The sequence below is a fragment of the Aulonocara sp. 'chitande type north' Nkhata Bay genome, linkage group LG8 (genome assembly GCF_057382095.1).
Source record: "Aulonocara sp. 'chitande type north' Nkhata Bay isolate Kocher_YH1m ecotype deep benthic linkage group LG8, A_spYH_male_GT1.1, whole genome shotgun sequence".
NCBI classification, from domain to species: Eukaryota; Metazoa; Chordata; class Actinopteri; order Cichliformes; family Cichlidae; genus Aulonocara; species Aulonocara sp. 'chitande type north' Nkhata Bay.
The window spans coordinates 439,343-461,762 of NC_141351.1; the positions used below are offsets into that span (position 1 = coordinate 439,343).

The window sequence follows — 22,420 nt, forward strand, 5'->3', positions numbered from 1 at the left end:
AGCAGCTTGAGGCGAATGTTTTTGTGATTTGGCACTATACAAATAAAACTGAGTTAAACTGAATAGAGTTCCAGTCCACACTTGGCACAGATGTTACTGTATACTGTGCTAGCCACTTGGTTATGGTGTTACATGAATGTCCAGACTGCTAGCATCTTGGATCTTGTTGCTAAGTGCTGGAATGTCTCGGGGGCATCTTTGCACAGCCTGCACCTGGGGTCTTGTCTGGTGCGGTATATGTCAGGCTATCTTGTCTTTAGAACCTGATTGCTGCCTCTCTGCTGTATTTCTAGGATTTCTCGATTATCAGCCACTTCTTCTATCTGCCAGTGCTACATGCTGTGCAAGGGCCTGTCCTTCCATGATAGTTCCTCTTTTTGTTTCTTCCTTCTTGCTGAGGGCTTATTGTGAGACTGGAGGTGTGGGACCTGATTGACTGGTATTCATCAATATATTTGATGATAACATTGGTGGGTTTAAGTACAGTCATTGGTGTACAGCTGGGGGCTGAGAATGCAGCCCTGTGGTGATTCGGTGCTGAGTGACGGGGACCTGCTTGGGTTGAGGGGGGTAGACAGTCTCTGATGTGCAGAGAAACTATCAACTCGAAAAACTTCATGACATGGCTTCTAACTAAAATGAGCAGTGACGGTCTATAATTCTGATGTTATGCACCAGTCGTGGAGTACATAAACACAGAGCCCTTTCATGATTAGATGATCCACGCCGGCTGCAAAAACCAGCCTCCCCTAACAACACACTCTGAACTTGCTGCTCCACTCCTCCCCTGCAGCCAAGCCACCAACCACACCCCACCACATATATTATGAGGAAATTGCATTCACAACCTGCAAGGTTGGAAAGCTCAAACACACGCTACGTAATTAACCGACTAATAAAATAATAAAATTCGCCTCACTGAAATGCGGCACCATAGCACGTCATATTATTCGTCAGATAGTTCCACTAAAATGCTCCAAAAGGCACTAGCAGTGCAAACACACTAAAGATGTCCAACCTAGTCATTCAAATTAGTAGCAGTAAAGCCTGACAGACACCTCAGTCAGGTACATTGGCAACTACGGCCAATCAAACCAGTGACATTGACTAGTGGTGTGTGGATGTGCTGACATATTGATTCTTTCAATACCAGATATTTTCGTTCTAGAATTGATTAAAATATTGATTTTTTTTTTTATAATTAGGGGTACATTTAATTTATGTAATGTAGTTTATGATTAATAGGAATACAGTGGAAAATAAATATATTATTGGGATTGTGTGAATGATTGGTAGGAACTAATTCTTCTTCTGCCTGTCATAGTAATATGTAAAATACAGTTGTGTAAATGCATCACAGCTCTCATTTGCTCACTTTCTCAGTTCATGACCGTAGGCGGAGTCATGTGTGGAGCTATTTCAGCTCCACAAACAGCAAAGACACATGTGACACGTGGCAAGGCCACAAACCTTGTCAAATGCAAACAAAGGTAAATTATAAAACATAATAAGATGAGTTTATGATGAGGTGAACTGAAGAGACGAAGACGGACAGGTGCTGCTGGGTGAGAGAAACTGCTTGAGGAGACTTTTGGTGTTGCAGGCAGGCTCTATCCTGGTGCAGAGGGAGAAAATGCTGCTGGCAATGTTGGAAACTGACTTACATCTAGGCTTAGGTTTTTGTGTCTATCTTTAAATGAGAGGAATTCAACACATCCTTTAAAAAATTCCATTTGTTCAAATTGTAAAGCACTGAAAGTAGATTATATACACTAGAGATGGATCGATCTGATATTACGTAACGGTATCGGTCCGATACTGACCTAAATTACTGGATCAGATATCGGAGAGAAATAAAAAATGTAATCCGATCCATTAAGTATCACAAAAGCACCTCACAAAACTTGCAACATAGCGTAACCCAGCTCATAATCTTAGTACGTCAGAGGAGTATGCTTCATGTGATAGAGCGGCTGTGGCGTGCGAGTCCTGTCGGCGGTCTGGTTGAGCATTTGGAGCCTCGCTACCGAACCAGCATTTCATCTCAGAGAAAGGTATCCCAGAGAAGTAAAGCCAAGTGTGTAAGTTCATCTCTGAATGTTTGTAAAAGCATTCCCACGTTAAGCTTAACAACCAATATATGGAGCGACTGCCTCTTCTCTCTCCCTTCCCAATGTTCCCTCTAATTTTTCATGTGTCTGAGCGAACACACAAACTCCCTGAGCGTCCCTTGGACCACTGTGAGCAACATTAGACGTGTGCACTGTGGTCACGCCAGCATCGAATCCATCCAAGTTACATGGTTTATTAAAATAATCAAATTACAGCATTTATGTTAGACTACTTTTAATTAACTGCTTTAGCCCACTTACAATGAAAATTTAAAAAAATCTTGTTCATGACCTGTGCAGTATGTTAACACTATTGGAAGTAAAAATAACTTGAACTCCAATTTTGAAAACACAAATTTCTTTTTTTCTTTTTTTAAAAAGTAAAGCTCTGACTTGTATTATGAGTCCGAGTCTGTAGTCTGGGAGAGAGTCTGTAACTCTCTGTCTGCAAAATACAGTATATAATAACCAATGTTGGGCAATTAATTATATAGTTACTTCTTCAAAAAAGTAACTGAGTTATGCAAACAACAAAGTTTTTTGCAGCTGTTTATCTAAAAATGCAGCCAAGGCATTTTTAAAAAAATAAACATTTCAAACTATTTACAGAACAATCAGGTGTTCTGCATCAAATTTGATGCCACACAAATTATTTATGCCACTCCAAAAAATAATTTCTGCCCACTATGAGATAAAGGAGAACAGCAGGCCTGACAACAGGAGATGTATCACTCCTGTAACACCTGTAACATGCAGCAGTCGCCTGCATGTTACACACACAACAAAACTATTGACTAAACGTCGCAAATCTCTCACATCTCAAAACACCGCCGTCACTCCTAAAACTTCCCCCTTTCCTAAACAACTAAATGCCATGTTGCCATATCATTTTTTGATTGGTCGCATGGTACTTTTTTCAACGAATAGGAAAGGGTGGGGTTTTTTGGTTTTGTTTTTGCTCACAGGCGGAGAGCGCTTTCGAGCATTTTCCTTATAAAACGCTGTTTTCCGCAGTAAATATAAACAACGTTAGTATTCAGGAAGAAAATGAAACATTGCATATATTTTTATCAGAACTCTGGTTTTACGTGGCCTATCAACACATTTTAAAAACTGGTATAAAGTCCACACTTTTTCTGTCAATTGTTCCGTCTGACCTGCTCACATCTCCAATCGTTGTACACGTTGTCAGTGAAGTTGGCCCCCCCACCTTCTTCAAATCCAACAAAATCGATGTCAAACGTTTGTGCTACGTTTGTGCTGGTTTGTGCTGCAAAAATTTTTGTTTGTGCTCCTATCATTTTAAAGATATCAATAGAAATTTCTAGAGGTCATCAAAGGTCAACCAGCCCCCCCCCCCACACACACACACACACATTACCCAAATCAAAAAAAATTGGTGTCAATCAGTTGTGCTGGTTTGTGCTGCTAAAATTTTCGTTTGTGTTGCTTCTGTTTTAAAGATATTAATGAAAAGGTAAAGGTCAAAAGGTCAACCAGCCCCCCCACATTACCCAAATCAAAGTGTGTATCAGTGTATGTGTATGTGTGTGTCCAGAGTTCAGCTGAGACAGTGTCCTTCGCCCTGCTAGGCTAAGTAAACAGTCTTCCAGCCAACCCAGGTGGTCTTGCATAGTATAGGAAAAAAGCAGTCTATGCACAGTCTGTTATCAGGGTGTTTTTGTTCAGCTCCAGCCTTGAGACCACAGCTGGCGCTAAAGTGGTAGTCATGGTGGTTTTTACTTTAGTGCGAACAACTCATGTGAATTTCAAAGCTGTTCTAGCAGTCCAACACTGGTCTCTCAATCTCCTGTTGGAGAGCTGTGAGCTTCTCCATGATGTTATCAATCTTGTGCTCAAAGAGCAGATTCTGAGAACTCACGACCCCCGTGATCTTCACCAAGATGTAATCCAGTTTTCGCTCAGCAGTCTTATTCTGAGTGTTCACGGCAGCCTCAAGTTTCTCCAAGATCTCATCCATGCTGTGTTCAATGAGCCCATTTTGAGAACTCACGTCCCATCGTTTCAATCACAGTGGGCAGCCTTGTGGGGTCCGCTTTCTTTAATCTTTGATAAGCCAGGGCCAAGCCAGCTTCGATCAGCAAGAACCCTGTTATCATGGTTCCAAAAAGGTAGATGTCTTCAATGTCCTCAATCGACAGTCCCACCAGGCACACGACCCTCCAGTTATGCCACCCGTCCATCGTGTATCCGGCAGGGAAAGTACCTCCAGGACACTCAGGTTCACCCGAGCCCAGACTTCTCGTTGAGAAGAGGGTGTCAATTGCATTCAGGGACCAGTTGATCAAATCCATAATTCCTCTTTTAGGTTTTAACAGACTGTGACAGAGTGTTTCAGGGAAAGAGTGGAAAAAATAGACGAGACTAGACAAGGACACAAGAAGCTAAGCAGGGAAGATAAGGGAAGGGAGAGGAGAAAAGTGCGACCGCCTTCGCCAAGACCCAGAAGAGAAGAGAAGATTGTTTGTGAAAGTTTTGTTCCTCCAGCGAAGGAAGTTGACTCATAATTCCTAGTTGTACAAAATGTCTGAATTTAACTAATGTCCCTGACTTTGGACAAATCACCAATATGTATATTTGAATGCTGATATAGGCTACGTCCACACTAGCCCGGATAGATTTGAAAACGTCATTTTCATCTGAAAACGGTCCGTGTCCCCCCTATTGTTTTCAGTCGTTTTCACAGAGTTGTGCGTCCACATTAAAACGTCCGAAAGCACTTAAGCTCCAGTACTGCGCATGCGTGAAACGCAAGACGATTCGACCTGCCTCAGTTCTGTCTGCCGTTTATTTACTTTCCGGCTCTTTGAAACGTTGCGGCAAAATGTCGAGGTAAAGTTTTTTAAATGGACTAACAATGAGGTGGAGTTGTTGCTGCGAGTAACACAAAAGTACAAAGTTGCAAAAGTGAGTGAGAATTAAAGAATTTGAAGAAAAGCTATCTGAAGCATGTACAAACTGATATTAATCTTTAATAGGGCTGTCAAAATTGAGCGCAAACAAAACAACTACTGTATAATGCCCTCCGCTATCTTAGTTTAACTGGTCACTTGACTGCATCACATGACTAAAATGTGTCATCGTTTTCAAAAAGTCCACACTGCAACACGAAAGCACCGTTTTCAAATGTATGCATTTTCGGAAGTGTTTACAAAATGCTGCGTTCTCCTTGAGCCAAAACGCCATCTCAGTGTGGACAGGAGGCCAAAACGGAGAGAAAACGATGCGTACAAACGATGCGTTTTCAAACGAAAATATTAGCCATATTTTCAAAGTATCAATTCTTTTGTGCTGTCAGTCTATTTGACTATTGACTGCAAACCTGTTGGTTTCTCAGCATTTAGGCCACCTCTTTGAGGGATAAGATAAGCATCCTCTTCACAGTGTGTAAATGAGAGCTGCCCCTTCAGTTCCTCCCATAATCTGCTTGCTCATTTGTTATTTCAAATTATGTATCAAATTCAGAAACAACAGGCAGGCCACATCCAGGACCACCAAATATTAAAAACTGTTGATTTTCACAAAATGTTTTCAAACATTTTATCCTGTTGAGTGTAGCCTCTCCGTAAAGTTGCTTAGCAGCTGTTTGGTCGGTTCATTCAATCAAGTTTATTGAAAGCCATTTGCTTCTCTTGAGTGATTTTAAACCCTTGCATTCGTGAAGGTTGAGTTTAAAGGTGATTACACTCCCGTTTGTGCAGGGGGGGACATCGGGGAAATATGGGCTCTTTTCACTGCCATATGTTTTCATGGTTATAATATATGGTGCAGGAACACATTGCGGCTTGTATAGTTTGTTCATACAAAATAGCTTTGTGTAACTGTTTGGAGAAAACCTGATTCACACTTAGATTAATAAGATTATTAGTAACCTTTTTTTTTTTTTATCCCAATCGTGCAATGGTCTTATTCCTTTAATGCCAAATGTATCATGTTTGATACATGAGTTCTTGTGAGTTACTGAGATATGATACAAAATAAAACTCATATGCAAATTAATATTTAAAATAACAGTAATATTTAAAATTTGTCAGAAGGTAATTATTTAATGGTTCAGTCTTTACAGTTTTAAGATACTGGACATAGAAAGCAGAGGTCAGAGAGGTCACTGAAATTGGAACATGGTTTGAGTCCTGTTCTAAAATATGTGCTTGATGTTGGAGAAGTAGAAGTATTTTAAACTCAAAACATCTTTATATGTTTCAAGTTTTGGGAAGACTAGAATCATTCTGTAAGCTTGGACAAGACAAGATTTGGCAAGACAAATCTCTACTCAGGGTACATTTACTTGCCTGTAGCATTCGCTGCTGGTTCAGTTTGTTTCACTTTCACTGAAGTTGTTGAAACTTCATTGCACTAAACTTTTGAAACGTTTGTCAGTTTTGATATAGAAGTTGTTGCCCTCAGAAAGTACAGCTGATAAAATGAGTTCAACCTGAAGTCAATTTATTTCCAATTATTTTTGTCGATTTTGTGGATTTCTTGTACTTTATCACTCCTCTCTCAGCAGCAGAATCAAGACAGCGGTAAAAGTGCTTTAAGACATGTTCCAATGAAAACATGAAAGCGCTGAGTCAGTGATCTGGGCTAGAAGACAGAGTGGCCGCTCTGTTGAAGCTAAAGCTATTTCTCATTGTTTGGCCTTCGTAACCATGGAAACCAATGCAAAGCAAATGGCATGGCATTGGAGTTCTCATATGCCTCTTCTCCACTTGAGAACAAACAGATCAATAAAGAGAAATTTCCAGTTTAAAAAATCACTTTGATCTCACATCCATTAAACATAATTCATTAGCTAGGTAACCTTACTAAATGTATCATTTAATGTTTGGCGACTGAGAGAATATAGTAGGTAGATTGCAGTAATCTATTTTAAATGTATCAGAAGTAGACAGCGGTACTACAATTTGATGTGTTAGTAGATTAGCTGTCTCCAAGTTATTCAGATTATTTTATGATTTAGTATGGAAAATAAAATGTACCTAATGATATACATATGTGAGTGAAGTTGTCGTGTTTCCAAGTTCATGTGTGAACTTCAATGATGTTGTTTAAATCTTACCAAATCTTCCCTGATAAAACTTGGCCTCTTGAAAAAAAACTTTTTAAATTATAGCCTACAGTTCTGAAAGGCACTTATGAGTGATGTTTTCATATGAACAGGACCAACAGACAAGAAAAAAAGTCAGTATAAAACAATCTGTCTTTTGTCATTTAGAATAGGAGACTTGTTATGGTTGTGTTTACCAAAACCTCTTTGCTAGTAAATAAACCCATATGGAAAAGATATATATAAATCTTATAAAGTTTGTATCTGTCTTGTGTGAAACTTGTATGAAAAGCATACAAGAGTGAAAACAGATATAAGATCCCTTGAAAAATTATATAAATGAAAGTTGTATGTTTTGGATACTTACTAAAACAATATATGAAAGTAATGATAAAGTGGCCACTTTCATGAGTAAATTGTATAAGCCTTATATGATTCACTATATGAAGTAGGCCACATCTTATGCAAGTCTTTTATAAGTTTTTGCTACAGTGGGGCAAAAAAGTATTTAGTCAGCCACCGATTGTGCAAGTTCCCCCACTTAAAATGATGACAGAGGTCAGTAATTTGCACCAGAGGTACACTTCAACTGTGAGAGACAGAATGTGAAAAAAAATCCATGAATTCACATGGTAGGATTTGTAAAGAATTTATTCGTAAATTAGGGTGGAAAATAAGTATTTGGTCACCTCAAACAAGGAAAATCTCTGGCTCTCACAGACCTGTAACGTCTTCTGTAAGAAGCTTTTCTGTCCCCCACTCGTTACCTGTATGAATGGCACCTGTTTGAACTCATCATCTGTATAAAAGACACCTGTCCACAGCCTCAAACAGTCAGACTCCAAACTCCGCCATGGCCAAGACCAAAGAGCTTTCGAAGGACACCAGGAAAAGCATTGTAGACCTGCACCAGACTGGGAAGAGTGAATCTACAATAAGCAAGCAGCTTGGTGTGAAAAAATCAACTGTGGGAGCAATCATCAGAAAATGGAAGACATACAAGACCACTGATAATCTCCCTCGATCTGGGGCTCCACGCAAGATCTCATCCCGTGGGGTCAAAATGATCATGAGAACGGTGAGCAAAGATCCCAGAACCACACGGGGGGACCTGGTGAATGACCTGCAGAGAGCTGGGACCAAAGTAACAAAGGTCACCATCAGTAACACACTACAACGGCAGGGAATCAAATCCCGCAGTGCCAGACGTGTTCCGCTGCTGAAGCCAGTGCATGTCCAGGCCCGTCTGAAGTTTGCCAGAGAGCACATGGATGATACAGCAGAGGATTGGGAGAATGTCATGTGGTCAGATGAAACCAAAGTAGAACTTTTTGGTATAAACTCAACTCGTCGTGTTTGGAGGAAGAAGAATACTGAGTTGCATCCCAAGAACACCATACCTACTGTGAAGCATGGGGGTGGAAACATCATGCTATGGGGCTGTTTTTCTGCCAAAGGGACAGGACGACTGATCCGTGTTAAGGACAGAATGAATGGGGCCATGTATCGTGAGATTTTGAGTCAAAACCTCCTTCCATCAGTGAGAACTTTGAAGATGAAACGAGGCTGGGTCTTCCAACATGACAATCATCCAAAACACACCGCCCGGGCAACAAAGGAGTGGCTCCGTAAGAAGCATTTGAAAGTCCTGGAGTGGCCTAGCCAGTCTCCAGACCTCAACCCCATAGAAAATCTGTGGCAGGAGTTGAAAGTCCGTGTTGCTCGGTGACAGCCCCAAAACATCACTGCTCTCGAGAAGATCTGCATGGAGGAATGGGCCAAAATACCAGCTACTGTGTGTGCAAACCTGGTAAAGACCTATAGTAAACGTTTGACCTCTGTTATTGCCAACAAAGGTTATGTTACAAAGTATTGAGTTGTATTTTTGTTATTGACCAAATACTTATTATCCACCCTGATTTACGAATAAATTCTTTACAAATCCTACCATGTGGATTCATGGATTTTTTTTTTCACATTCTGTCTCTCACAGTTGAAGTGTACCTCTGGTGCAAATTACTGACCTCTGTCATCATTTTACGTGGGGGAACTTGCACAATCGGTGGCTGACTAAATACTTTTTTGCCCCACTGTATTTCCTTTGCATATGGGAAGTACCAGCAAAATTAATACTTTCCACTTTATTGTTTACAATAATGAGAAACCCTATAGCAGCCTGCAGAAATGGAGGGTTCTCATCTCACAAGTAGGCTTTGGGTGTGCCCCAAATCTGATTTATGCCGCATCCTAGTAATATGCCTGACCTTAGTTTGAGCGCCTCCGAGCAGGGCTCAGTCTGAAAAAATGCATTGTGTTGTGGATTGACCAGCAGACAAATCAGAGACTCTTTGATACCTACCTGATTACTAGGTGTGCAACAATACTCGTATCGATATTGAACCGTTCGATACAGTGCTTTCGGTTTGGTACACATATGTATCGAACAATACAAAATTTTTGATTTATTTTATCAACTTTTCTTCTGACGATGCTGTCTGTGTTGAGCGCTCAGTGGATCTGCATTTGACTACTCTGCCCGCCTAGGCTGCACTGTCGAGTGCAGATCCACTGAGCACAGCGCAAGCTAACAAGACAGAAGCTTAGCTCGTTGCAACATGGCAACTGCCTCAACGAAACTGCCGAAACTGAACCTCCCCCACCCTCATTCAGATCTGGCGTTTGGAACTATCTTGTTTTTCATGTGAAGCATGACCCTGATGGTAAGCGCGTCATGGACCAAAGTAAAACAGTATGTTGGATGTCCCACGCAATGATCAATTGGTGAGAACTAATGCGTTAGCGCAGTTAGCTTGTTGACGCCGTCCAGTACCCACGAAAGGGGCGATCCGCGGTAACTCGTTAACGGAGATTTGCCGCGTTATGGCGATAATGTGATTTTATTATTTTGTTGTTTCAGCAACATTAAATTTAAAAACTACTTTTGAGTTAAAATATATATTTATAATTTTAATATTATTAAAAAAATTACTGGTGCGCTCAGCATTAATCTCGTTGAAATGATGTTAACCCATAACCGCATTAACACGGCAAATCTCCATTAGCGAGTTAATGCGGATTGTCCCGTGTTTGGGGCTGGACGTCGCTAATGCGTTAACAAGCTAACTGCGCAAACGCGTTGATGCCGTGCAGCCCCACGCATGCGTTAATGTCATTTTAATTGATGACGCTGACAGCACTAGAAATTACACATGTGTAGGAACATATTTTTGAAACTGTCTTAGCAAGTGTGTGTGGTTATTGCCACTGTGGAATCACACTAAATCCTCATCTTCAGTCAGCTCTGTCCACTGCTACAAGGTCTCTAAATGTCATGAGCACTCACTGTGAAATTGTAATTAAGAAGGTAATAAATAAGTGATCGAGAAACACTCTCACAGGCCTGGACAGACCAAGAGACATCCAGCTAATTAAGATTTTATGATCAATTAGAAACTTTCATGGTGAGGGAGATTTTAGCGCAGTGCAACACAGGGATGTAAGTTAAGTGCTCCTTCATTTGTTTCCTCAATTTCTTTATATACTGTATGTACATTGTGGGAGTTTGACTGAGTGGGCAGTTTTCCTAAATACTCCAACTCGGTTTGGTGCACACCCCTCTAGTGTGCACCTCTATCCAGGTTGGCGTGGGAAAGGGCTGTAAAGATGACCAGGCAGATTTAAAGTGGCTAAAAAGGAATGTGCAGTGCCTTTCCAAAGCGTCTCACAAGCAGTGGGCAAAGCCAAGTTGGAATTATTGTCTTTGTGCACAAGAAGTGGTTTTCTAAGAGCAGAAAAACAAAAACATGAAGGAAGAAAAGGATGTAGTCCTGCAGACTATAATGAATTTCAGGTTGAAACTAGATCGTGGACAATTAGGGAAGAAGTGGTTGACTTCCTAAACAGTGGTTCTTCAAGGACTCATTTCAGATGGAGACTGATTCTGCTCTCCATGTCTGAGAGGAAGTGTTGTCTCATGCTGTCATTAGTCACAGCAGATTAAATCACTCCAAAGCTTTTTGGTCACTTGAATTATCAAAAAGAACAAATTAGATTCCTCCCTTCTTTTTCTTTGTCACATACTCCAAAAATATGTGCAAAATGCCCTCTTGTGTTTACAAGCCTTTGAAAGTTGAAGTGACATATACGTCAGAAAACCAAGGCAGTTACAGAAAGATTGAGATGAATAAGGAGATAAAAGAAAAATAGGGACAGGGAGAGATCACTGTAATGAGCATGACAGATTGGCTTCTAAACCAACTAATTGTAATAAGGCATATCCCCTTTTAAAAATAGATGAGGAGTAATGAGGCAAGGACAGAGAGGACAATACAGAGTGTAATGGCATGTGTGAGGCCTCAATGATTGTCTCTGGAAGGCACACAGCTATATGTGAACATGTCTTTTGGTACAAAATAATTTGTGGCCTTGAGCTGCACATTGGGGAAACAGGTGGATGAAATCACACATTGTGATTTCACATAAATCATTTGTGTTATGTTGTTTGTGTATCCAAGCAAGCTTTTACTTGACAGGGAGATGATATTTTTGCTGTTTTAAGTACCATTTACATCGATAGTAATTTCATTTTCCTTAGTTATTCACTGCTTCAGTATTTGCATTTGTTTTAGTCATACTAAAGAAATGCATGAGACATGGATGGACATTGCATAGATGTGCTCAACAAGTAGGTGCAAAATACAAAGGTAGACTGTAAGGTGAAGATGGACAAAGTAGCTATGATGTCACCAACTGGTTAGCAGCATCCACATGCACAACCCTCTTTTTGTTTTCAATATGACCATGATGAGCAAGTGGTGCATCTGACTGGACAACTGAAAAATACTGGAAGCTCAATAGGTTAGCAACCAGTCATACAAAGAAGTATAACTTGATTTAACCCTCTGGAGTCAATGGACGCACTGGCATGTCGAAATCATCAACAGTAAGAGGCAGCCTCACTACGTCTCCATTTCAACCTTTTTTTCCTGAATGCTTTTGTCATGTTTAGTGCAGTGAGACATGGTAAAAGATTGGGATTTTAGAAGGAGAAAGTGCTTGAGAGCAAAAAGAAAAATCATGATATTCCTTATGTCTGTGAAGGTTCTCAGTCATCCTGGTCATCGTAATCTAAGGTGCTTGGAAAGAAAAGCGTCTGGACTTCTTTAAGTTGCTTGAAGACGTTTCACCTCTAATCCGAGAAGCTTCTTCAGTTCTAAGGTCAAATGGTGGAGAGTCCCAGATTTAAACCCAGAGGGAGTATCCCCCCAAAAGAGGGACAAAAGGACCCCCTGATGATCCTCTACCTAATCACATGAGCCAAGGTGTGAAAACGGTAGTGATATGCGATACCACTGATTTCCTTTCCAATCCAATACCAAGTAATATTCAGGGTGGTATCGACGATACTGATCCGATACCGATACTTTGTACAAAAACTTATTTTATTTATTGTATCTCAAATTATAGCATCATAATGATTACAGGACAACAGATTACTAATTCTTATCACTTAATAATGCAGTTTATCAAATAGAAATAAAAAAACTGAAGTTGTACGCTATTTGAACACATTGCCTGCCTGCAGCACTAAAGGACTCCGTGAGACGTCTGTCTCGCTCTAGCAGCGTCGTCCCTGTCCTTCTCTTTAGTTCATCTCAACATACGCTCGTCATATTCTGTGATATGATTTACTCTGAGGTGTTTGACAAGGTTAGTGATGTTGCCACAACCATACATGCCAACCCTCCCGATTTTTCCGGGAGAATCACGAATTTCAGTGCCCCTCCCGAAAATCTCCCGGAGCCACCATTCTCTCGAATTTCTCCCGATTTTCCACCTGAACAACAAAATTGAAAAACCATGTTGCAGAATTCATAGCGCGGCCCAGCCAATTCCAGTTTCCAACAATGGAGGCAGCTACTTCGTTTTAATATTACTCTTGTTTCTTTTTCTGGGTCACAAAAAAACTTAGCTACATTTTCTCCCTGAAAATATGTTATGTAAACTTCAAATATCTGAACCGACTGACACATCATCTTCAAACCCCCGTGGTCTTTCACTACTCGGGTTAAACATGATATATAAGCCACTTTGATAACTTAAAAATGTTATTGTTTGGCTTTTTCAGTGTTTTATTTGTTCGTGAGTAAATCTGTTTGGCTGAGATTAAAGTTATTAGATTAGAATAAATTAAATGTAACTTTATTAATCCCTCGGGAGGGTTCCTCCGGGGTTTTCATACAGCTGAATAACAGAAAACTAATTAAACAAAGTGTGAGACGGTCGAGAGTTTATGCCAGCGCCCGGTTATATTTTAGATAGCAAGGAGCAGACGGCAGAGTTTCACTCCACCGAGGGAGCCTGTGACTTACTACCCAGCTTTCTTTAGACTGCGAAGGCCGGGTCCTCAGGTGGAAGCAGCCTCTGAATTTGGACACCCCCGCTTTTTCCGGGCCGGCCAATAATAACGGTGACATTTAACGTATTTTATCCGATAAATAAACCCTGTAAAATGTGCCCTTTTGAATGTCTCCCTAATTCTGAGGCCTCAAGGTTGGCAAGTATGGCCACAACACCTCACTTTTTTGCCACATGTATCGCAAACCACGTCTCAGCTGTTTGTGGAGGTAAAATACGTTCACACAATTATGCTCAGCCATTGTTGTGAGTGCGCGCGCCAAGGGGCTGCGAGCCATTTATACAGCCGTATTTCGCACATGACTATGAAAGGCGGAAGAGGAGGTAGTTCCTTTGAATGTAGGCAATCCGAATGTTATAGTTTCTTTCCACTGTTAATGATAAACTACAAATTTATCCCAAATTACTAAAATATCGATATTTAATGTGAGAATTGATTCTAGAACATAAATGATTGGTATCGGAGGAATCAATATTTCAGGATTAAGCCGCACATCACTAGAAAACAGGTGTGGGTCACAATCAGCCAGGGTTTCGGGTGAGCTCATTGTGAAACCTGGCCCCACCCTATCATGCGATTTACTGGGGTCAGATGGCCCAGGACGTGAGTGGGCGTTAAGGCATCTGGGAAGGGATCTCAAAACTGGATTATAGATGGCAGACAGTTGGTGTCGTAAACCCCCGCCTCTGTTCAAAGATGGTCGCTCACAGTGGACATAAATGGCTTCTTTCACTCCTCTGTCAAACCATCTGTCCTCTCTATCCAAAATGTGAACATTGGCATCCTCGAAAGAGTGTCCTTTATCCTTAAGATGCAGATGGACTGCTGAGTCTTGTCCCATGGAAGTGGCTCTTCTATGTTGTGCCATGCGCTTGTGAAGTGGCTGTTTGGTCTCTCCAATGTAGAGGTCTGGGCATTCCTCGCTGCACTGTACAGCATACACCACATTGTTAAGTTTGTGTTTTGGAGTTTTGTCTTTCGGGCGAACCAGTTTTTGTCTGAGGTTGTTGCTGGGTCTTAAATGCAACGGGATGTCGTGCTTGGAGAAAACTCTCCTGAGTTTCTCTGATACACCGGCTACATAGGGGATGACAATGTTGTTGCGTCTGTCTTTCTTATCCTCCCTAGCTGTTGTCTCGTCTTCTTTTCTGTACCTCTTAGCTGACTTTATAAACGCCCAATTAGGATAACCGCATGTTTTAAGCGCTTCCTTTACATGTGTGTGTTCCTTCTTTTTCCCTTCAGGCTTAGAGGGAACATGTTCTGCCCGGTGGTGTAGGGTCCTAATTACTCCAAGTTTGTGTTCCAGAGGGTGATGGGAGTCAAAGAGGGGGTACTGGTCCGTGTGTGTGGGCTTCCGGTAAACTTCGATGTTGAGGTTGCCATTCTCCTCAATGTGCACAGCGCAGTCCAGGAAAGGCAAACAGTTATCCTTTGTGTCTTCCCTGGTGAACTTGATGTTTTTATCCACAGCGTTAATGTGCGCAGTGAAGGATTCCACTTCTTGTGTCTTGATTTTGACCCACGTGTCGTCTACATATCTGTACCAGTGGCTGGGTACTCTTCCTTTGAAAGAGCCAAGAGCCTTCCTTTCCACTTCTTCCTTGTAAAGGTTGGCTACAATAGGTGACATGGGGGAGCCCATGGCACAGCCATGTTTTTGTCTGTAGACGCCCTCGTTGTATTTGAAATATGTAGTGGTGAGGCAGAGATCTAACAGTTTGCAAATCTGATCAGGTGTGAAGTTGGTCCTGTCTTCCAAGGAGCTGTCTTCTTGTAGTTGTTTTCTGATAGTCTCCACTGCCTCCGTGGTGGGTATGCAGGTGAAGAGAGAGACTACATCAAAGGACACCATGGTTTCATCTGGATCCAGCGTAAGTTTCTGGACCTTGTTGGTGAAGTTGGTGGAGTTCTTGATGTGGTGTGTGGGGTGTTCCCCACAAGAGGTGCAAGGATGGTAGCAAGGTGTTTTGAAATGTTGTAAGTGGCTGAGTTTATGCTACTGACTATGTGTCTGAGTGGGACCCCTTTTTGTGGGTCTTAGGAAGTCCGTAAATGCAGGGTATGGCATCCCCTGGGTAAAGGCGGTGATATGTGAGGCGGTCAATGATTTTGTCCTTTTCAAGGTCTTGAAGGCAAGCTATAACTTTCTTTTTGTAGCTGCTTGTGGGGTCTCACAAGCAGCAGGTTGATCATATTGTACAGTAGATCGTACAATAATAGATACAGAGAAAAAACCAACAATCATATGCAAGCACCTTGGCAACAGTGGGAAGGAAAACCTCCCTTTTAACAGGAAGAAACCTCCGGCAGAAGAAGGCTCAGGGAGGGGCGGCTATCTGCTGCGACCGGTTGAGGTAAGAGAAGGAAGACAGGATGGAAGACATGCTGGGGAAGAGAGACAGAGATTAATAACAGATATGATTCAATGCAGAGAGGTCTGTTAACACATAGTGAGTGAGAAAGGTGACTGGAAAGGAAAAACTCAATGCATCATGGGAATCCCCCGGCAGCCTACGTCTATTGCAGCATAGAGAAATATGCTCTCTAGTTCTAGTCCCAGTACTCTTGCTGCAGCATTTTGGATTAACTGAAGGCTTTTCAGGGAGCTTTTAGGACATCCTGATAATAATGAATTACAGCCGTCCAGCCTGGAAGTAATAAATGCATGAACTAGTTTTTCAGCATCACTCTGAGACAGGATATTTCTAATTTTAGAGCTGCTGCTCAAATGGAAGAAAGCAGTCTTACATATTTGTTTAATATGGGCATTGAAGGACATGTCTTGGTCAAAAATGACTCCAAGGTTCCTCACAGTGTTACTGGAGGCCAAGGTAATGCCATCCAGAGTAAGAATCTGGTTAGATACCATATTTCTAAGATTTTCAGGGCCGAATAAAATAAACTCAGTTTTATTTGAATTAAGAAGCAGAAAGTTAGCGACCATCCACGTGTTTATTTCTTTAAGACATTCCTGCAGTTTAACTAATCGGTGTGCGTTATCTGGCTTCATGGACAGATAGAGCTGGGTGTCATCTGCATAGCAGTGAAAATGTATGCTATGTCTTCTAATGATACTGCCTAAGGGAAGCATGTATAATGTAATCAGAATTGGTCCTAGCACTGAACCCTGTGGAACTCCATAATTAACCTCAGTGTGTGAAGAGGACTCTCCATTTACATGTACAAATTGGAGTCTATTAGATAGATATGATACAAACCACTGCAGTGCAGTACCTGAAATACCTACAGCATGTTCTAATCGCTCTAATAGGATATTATGGTCAACAGTATCGAACGCAGCACTATGGTCTAGCAGGATAAGCACAGAGATGAGCCCACTGTCAGAGGCCATAAGAAGATCATTTGTAACCTTCACTAAAGCTGTTTCTGTGCTGTGATGAACTCTGAAACCTGACTGAAACTCTTCAAATAAGCCATTCCTCTGCAGATGATCTGTTAGCTGTTTGACAACTACTCATTCAAGGATTTTTGATATGAAAGGAAGGTTGGAGATTGGCCTATAATTAGCTAAGACAGCTGGGTCTAGAGATGGCTTTTTTAAGTAAATGTATAACTACAGCCAGCTTGAAGGCCTGTGGTACATAGCCGATTAGAGATAAGTTAACCATATTTAAGATTGAAGCATTAATTAATGGCAGGACTTCTTTGAGCAGTTTTGTAGGAATGGGGTCTAAAAGACATGTTGATGGTTTGGAGGAAGTAATTATTAAAGTTAACTCAGAAAGATAATTTTGGAGAAAAAGAGTCTAAACGAATATCAGTGGTACTAAAAGTAGCTGTAGATAATATTACATCTGTGGGATGATTATTGGTAATTTTTTTCTCTAATCAGTTTCTCTGATTTGGGGCCTTAGTTTTCACCGGAGCTACAGTATCCAGAGTGGTACGTAGTGAGGAGGTAAAATTATTAACAAGATAATCGACCTCTGTTGGAGTAGCATTCAGGTTGCTCCGCTCTATGTTGGTATAGGGCATTGAAGATGATAACAGTGGGTGAATTATATTCTTAAACTTAATTACAGCGCTTTCAGAAAGACATCTACTGTGATGAAGTCTACTCCCCACTGCTGTGTAATCAATTATTGTAAATGTAAATGTTATCAGGAAATGATCAGACAGGAGAGGGTTTTCAGTAAAGCAGGGCGATATGATCAAAAATATTTATCACGATATACTTTTGAAAATTTGCAGTAATGATATAATTGACACTAGACAAAATACTTTACAACTCCACAACTTTATTAGTGCAAAAAAAAAACCATCAATGTATTTTCACTTAAACAAGCAGCCGTTTTTATGTGTATTAAAGCCACATAAAAATGTAACAGTGCAAATGCAAATACCTTGCTGACAGTTTAACCAAAAGGCATTTCCAGTGGAAACTGGCCGACATATCCTCAGCATAACCATGTATAATATCAACAAAACTTAAAAAGAGGTTATACACACACAATACGGTAATATTATGTTGACGCACAATACGTATCACTCCGCGAGGCTTCTGCCTACGATAGCCGTAATGCTCCGACAATCCATCAAGCGGTGTGGGTTTGTAGCTTAGCAAATAGTGATGTGTCGGTCGCGAACGAAACGGCTCTTAGAGCCGGCTCCTTGAAGTGAACGACGCGAGCCGGCTTATTGGGAGCCGTGGGGTTTTTTTTCTTTTTCTCACCCTCTCTCTCACACTTTTTTCCCACTTCACTCCGCACGCGAGCCTTGTGCTGCGCTGGGAAGAGGGGTGGTAGTTACACTCGCAGTAGCACAGGAACAGACACGGAGCGAAAGAGAGAGAAAGAGAGCCAGGGACAACAACATCACATTAGAAAATTATAGTAATCTTCCACAACTATTTTCAGTTGCGGATGATAAAGGATTCAGAAAGTTTATTCATGCAGGCCCATATGACAGAGAATGTGCATCTTCTTTTTGTTTTCATATTTTCATTTATATTTAATTGTGTTGTGGTTTGCAGTGTTTTGTGTTGTTTCGCTTTAAATTTGTTTAAAAGGAATTTAAATAGTTAAAAGTTAAAATGTAAATAGTTTGTTTTTGTATTATATGATTTATTTATTACATTTTATGTGGTGTGAATAAATAAAAGTATATTTACGGTGGCCGCTAGAGACAAAGCACGTACGAATCCCGAAGCACGTCTCAGACACGTGAAAAATTAGAGGGAACATTGCTGGGGTACACCACAAGCAATGTCGATACATGATGAGCAACAAGTATTTAATTTCACAAACTGCTTCCTCTCTCTTAAGGAACTCCCAACCCAATTTAAAAACTACCTCCAGCACCATAACTTTCGACTTTTCTTATTAATATATCTTGATCGATTGGTTTTGTAACCTTGTAAACCAAAATATCTGAAATTTTTATATTTGTGCACCTATAGATGAGAATTTGTGTGTGTAAAAAAATATTTACACAAGGTTTTTGGTAAGGTCAGGTTACAGATACGAAGCAAAAAACTATGTGTAAAATATGGCATTATTTTTGTGCCACTATTCTGAGTGCACGTAAAAAAAATTGAGCGCACGTAAAAAAAATTTGCAGTTGCAAGTTGCATTTTGAGAAGAAATTTATTTTGAGCGAAGAAAAGCTAAATTTGAGTGAACAAAACTCATTGCTGCGTGCAAAAAATGTATTTCAGTGTTTGCTATTATCCACACACACACACAATAGCAGCCCCTCCCGCTCAGTTTTTGCATTTGCTCGCATTTTGTTGCTTGCGCGCTCAACATTTCTGCCCGTGCGCGTTCAACTCTTTCTATACACCGTTATATTTGTGCCACAAAACCAGCCAATCACAGACTTGGATGCAAAAAAATCTGATTGGCTGCTTTGTTCTCCAATCAGCTCGAAATGACAAAATGCAGTATCCCAGAATCCATTCCGCCCAAAACTCAAACGAGGCAGTGGCAGAGGAACACAGAGTGGCGGAGTTTGAAATATTACTCTTTCTGGGTCACAAAATAAACTTTTAAGATATTTTCATGCGAGAATGGTGCTGCGTAAACTTCAAATACCTGCTCGATTTATCAAGACATCACATATTTGCACAAGTGTTCTAAACGTTTTATGTTTATGTTACAACAAGATGATTAAGTTAGTTTACGTTTGAGGGTGTAGGGTGGATGTGAATAGATATGGCTCTCTGTGCAGTTCCTCTGTGTATGTGTGTGTATGTGTGTGCGCGCAGTTCGTGTGTGTGTGTGTGTGTGTATGTGTGTGTGCGCGCGCAGTTCGTGTGTGTGTGTGTGTGCGCACAGTTCCTGTGTGTGTGTGTGTGTGTGTGTGTGTGTGTGTGTGTGTGTGCAGTTCCTCTGTGTGTGTGTGTGTGTGCGCGCAGTTCCTGTGTGTGTGTGTGTGTGTGTGTGTGTGTGTGTGTGCAGTTCCTCTGTGTGTGTGTGTGTGTGCGCGCAGTTCCTGTGTGTGTGTGTGTGCAGTTCCTCTGTGTGTGTGTGAGAGAGAGAGAGAGTGTGTATAGCTAGGCATGGGCCTCGCTAAGCCTTGGCTTAGCATTGAGGGGGGCCTCCCACCCTGCGGCTCCCCACTGATTGTTGCTGCTAAACCATTATTTAAAAAGCCATCACCTGACCCAGCTGGCTTGGCTAATTATAGGTCAATATCCAACCATCCTATTAGTTGAAAAAATGCTTGAAAGAGTAGTTGTCAAACAGCTAAATGATCATCTGCAGACAAATGGTTTATTTGAAGAGTTTATTTTGAAGGTTTCAGAGCCCATCACAGCACAGAAACGACTTTAGTGAAGGTTACAAATGATCTTCTTATGGCCTCTGACAGTGGACTCATCTCTGTGCTTATCCTGCTAGACCTCAGTGCAGGGTTTGATACTGTTGACCATAATATTTCATTGCATGCTGTAGGTATTAAAAGTAGTTCACTGCAGTGGTTTGAATCATATCTATGCAGTAGACACCAGTTTGTTGTGTCTTTACACACTAAGGTTAAATATGTTTATGAGTTCCACAGGGTTCAGTGTTAGGAGCAATTCTGTTTACATTATACATGCTTCCCTTCAGTAGTATCATTAGAAGGTATAGCATACATTTTCACTGTTATGCAGATGACACCCATCTTTAACTATCCACCAAGCTAACACATACCCACTACCTACAGGAATGTCTTAAAGACATAAAGACTTGGATGACCTTTAATTTCTTGCTTCTAAATTCAAATAAAACTGAGCTTATTGTACTTGGCCCTAAAATATTTTTCCTAAAAACTTTAAACATGGTGTCTAACAAGATACTTACTCTACTCTCTGCAGTCATGCCACCAAACATAGTTATGCCTGTAGACCTAACTATAAATGGGTAATGATAAAAATCTCCATATTAAAACAGAATCTGTAATGTTCTTGAATCCAAGAGGAATGAAATGGCTGACAGTAAGTGAAAAAGGAAACTTGTCTGTGGATGTTAATGTAGCTTCACACACAGAGAGAGAGAGAGAGAGAGAGGAAGAGAGAGACAGACAGAGTGTGCTGGCAGATGGAGAAAGGGAACCAGACAGAGATGCCAATTTTAGAGACTCTGATCATTTATTTATGTGTGGGTCACCTTTTTAATCTCAAATCGTATTTTTCTGTAATTTAGATGTGAGACTTGTGTGAAGACTGAGACCTACAAAGCGTCACGTGTACCAAAAAAAAAAAGAAAAATCTGGAAAACAATTATTACTATTCCGTGTGAGTCCGTCTGCATGAAGGGAGAGAAAGACCGAGCAAGAGGCCATCTCTCCCCCTGCTAAAATCAATTTAAGGAGGACTGTGAGTGCAGCATACTGATGAGCCTTCATTCACATGTATCCTTGCTTTGTTGCTCTTTTGGCCTTCTGCATACCAAATCTGAAATTAGTATTGGATTTATAGAAACCTTTGAAATCAGGCAAATCATCTAAATGATGACTACAGTGGATGCCAGTGCAAACAATGTCTCTTTATCTAATATAGATTTTATAGATATAAGCTATAGCTATAGATATCCTAGCTTCGTAGGGCAAGAGGCAGAGTATGGGCTGGACAGGCCACCACTCTGTCGCAGGGCTAACACAAAGACAGATGACCATCTGCAATCAAATTCACATCTGTGGACAACTTAGAATCACCAGTTTACCTAACCACACTAACTGCATGTCTTTGGATTGTTGGAGGAAGTCGCAATACCTGGAGAGAACCCACACTGGGAGAAGATGGAAACTCCATACAGAAAGACACCAGCCAGATGGTGGATTTGAATATTTTTACATGTATACTTTCGAGAACGTGATAAATCTCTTTCTGCTGTCTCTGTTAGTTTTGTCATTTGCCTCCCTGACAAAGATCTTTATTTAAATTATTCAGGTTTATTCTAAAAAGCAGCTGCAATGGAATACAGTGAAATGTTATATAGATTTACAAAGGTGTTGAGTATGAAACTGACTTTCTGCAGCTTTGAAACTGGATTATTTGGAGCGATAACCCAGTTCCTGTCTCTTTGGGTCATCTTCTGTTGTTTAAATGTGCTATAGGCTATTAAAAAAAGATAAATGTGACAGTAAGCAAAAAAAAGCTTCAGAGATCTTTCACATTTTATTCTTAACGTAAAATTTTTTCATCCAAAAACATTTAACACCATTCAATGTGTTTCATACTGAACTTAGGGGATAAAAATAAAGTATCATTCCTATTGCGCTAGTATTGAACTGATACCAATACCAGAATTGGTATCAATACTGCTGACTGCTGGATTGATCCCCTCAGCTCTAGTTTTTTGCCCTGATTTACTT

The 22,420-nt window shown here is 40.7% G+C and overlaps 2 protein-coding genes across 2 annotated transcripts in view; one reads left to right on the forward strand and one right to left on the reverse strand.

Annotated features, from left to right (window-relative positions):
• Positions 1-22,420, forward strand: part of ca10a (carbonic anhydrase 10 (inactive)a) — a 322,758-nt gene that overhangs the window by 210,003 nt on the left and 90,335 nt on the right. The gene's annotated exons all lie outside the window — the stretch shown is intronic.
• LOC147322769 (uncharacterized) lies at positions 477-15,260 on the reverse strand. Its single transcript, XM_086304861.1, has 2 exons — positions 14,094-15,260; positions 477-581 (listed from the first exon to the last, which is right to left on the reverse strand). The coding sequence occupies exons 1-2, from the start codon at positions 15,243-15,245 to the stop codon at positions 477-479; spliced, it is 1,257 nt and encodes a 418-aa protein (XP_086160987.1). The 5' UTR covers positions 15,246-15,260.

Bases quoted from the DNA above. Each gene is read 5' to 3' on its own strand.
- LOC147322769 (XM_086304861.1), bottom strand. From the start codon at position 15,245: ATGGGCTCCCCCATGTCACCTATTGTAGCCAACCTTTACAAGGAAGAA. The intron at 582-14,093 runs GTGCGGCTTAAT...TCTGCACATCAG, and splicing joins CACACCTGTTTTCTAGTGAT to AGACTGTCTACCCCCCTCAA.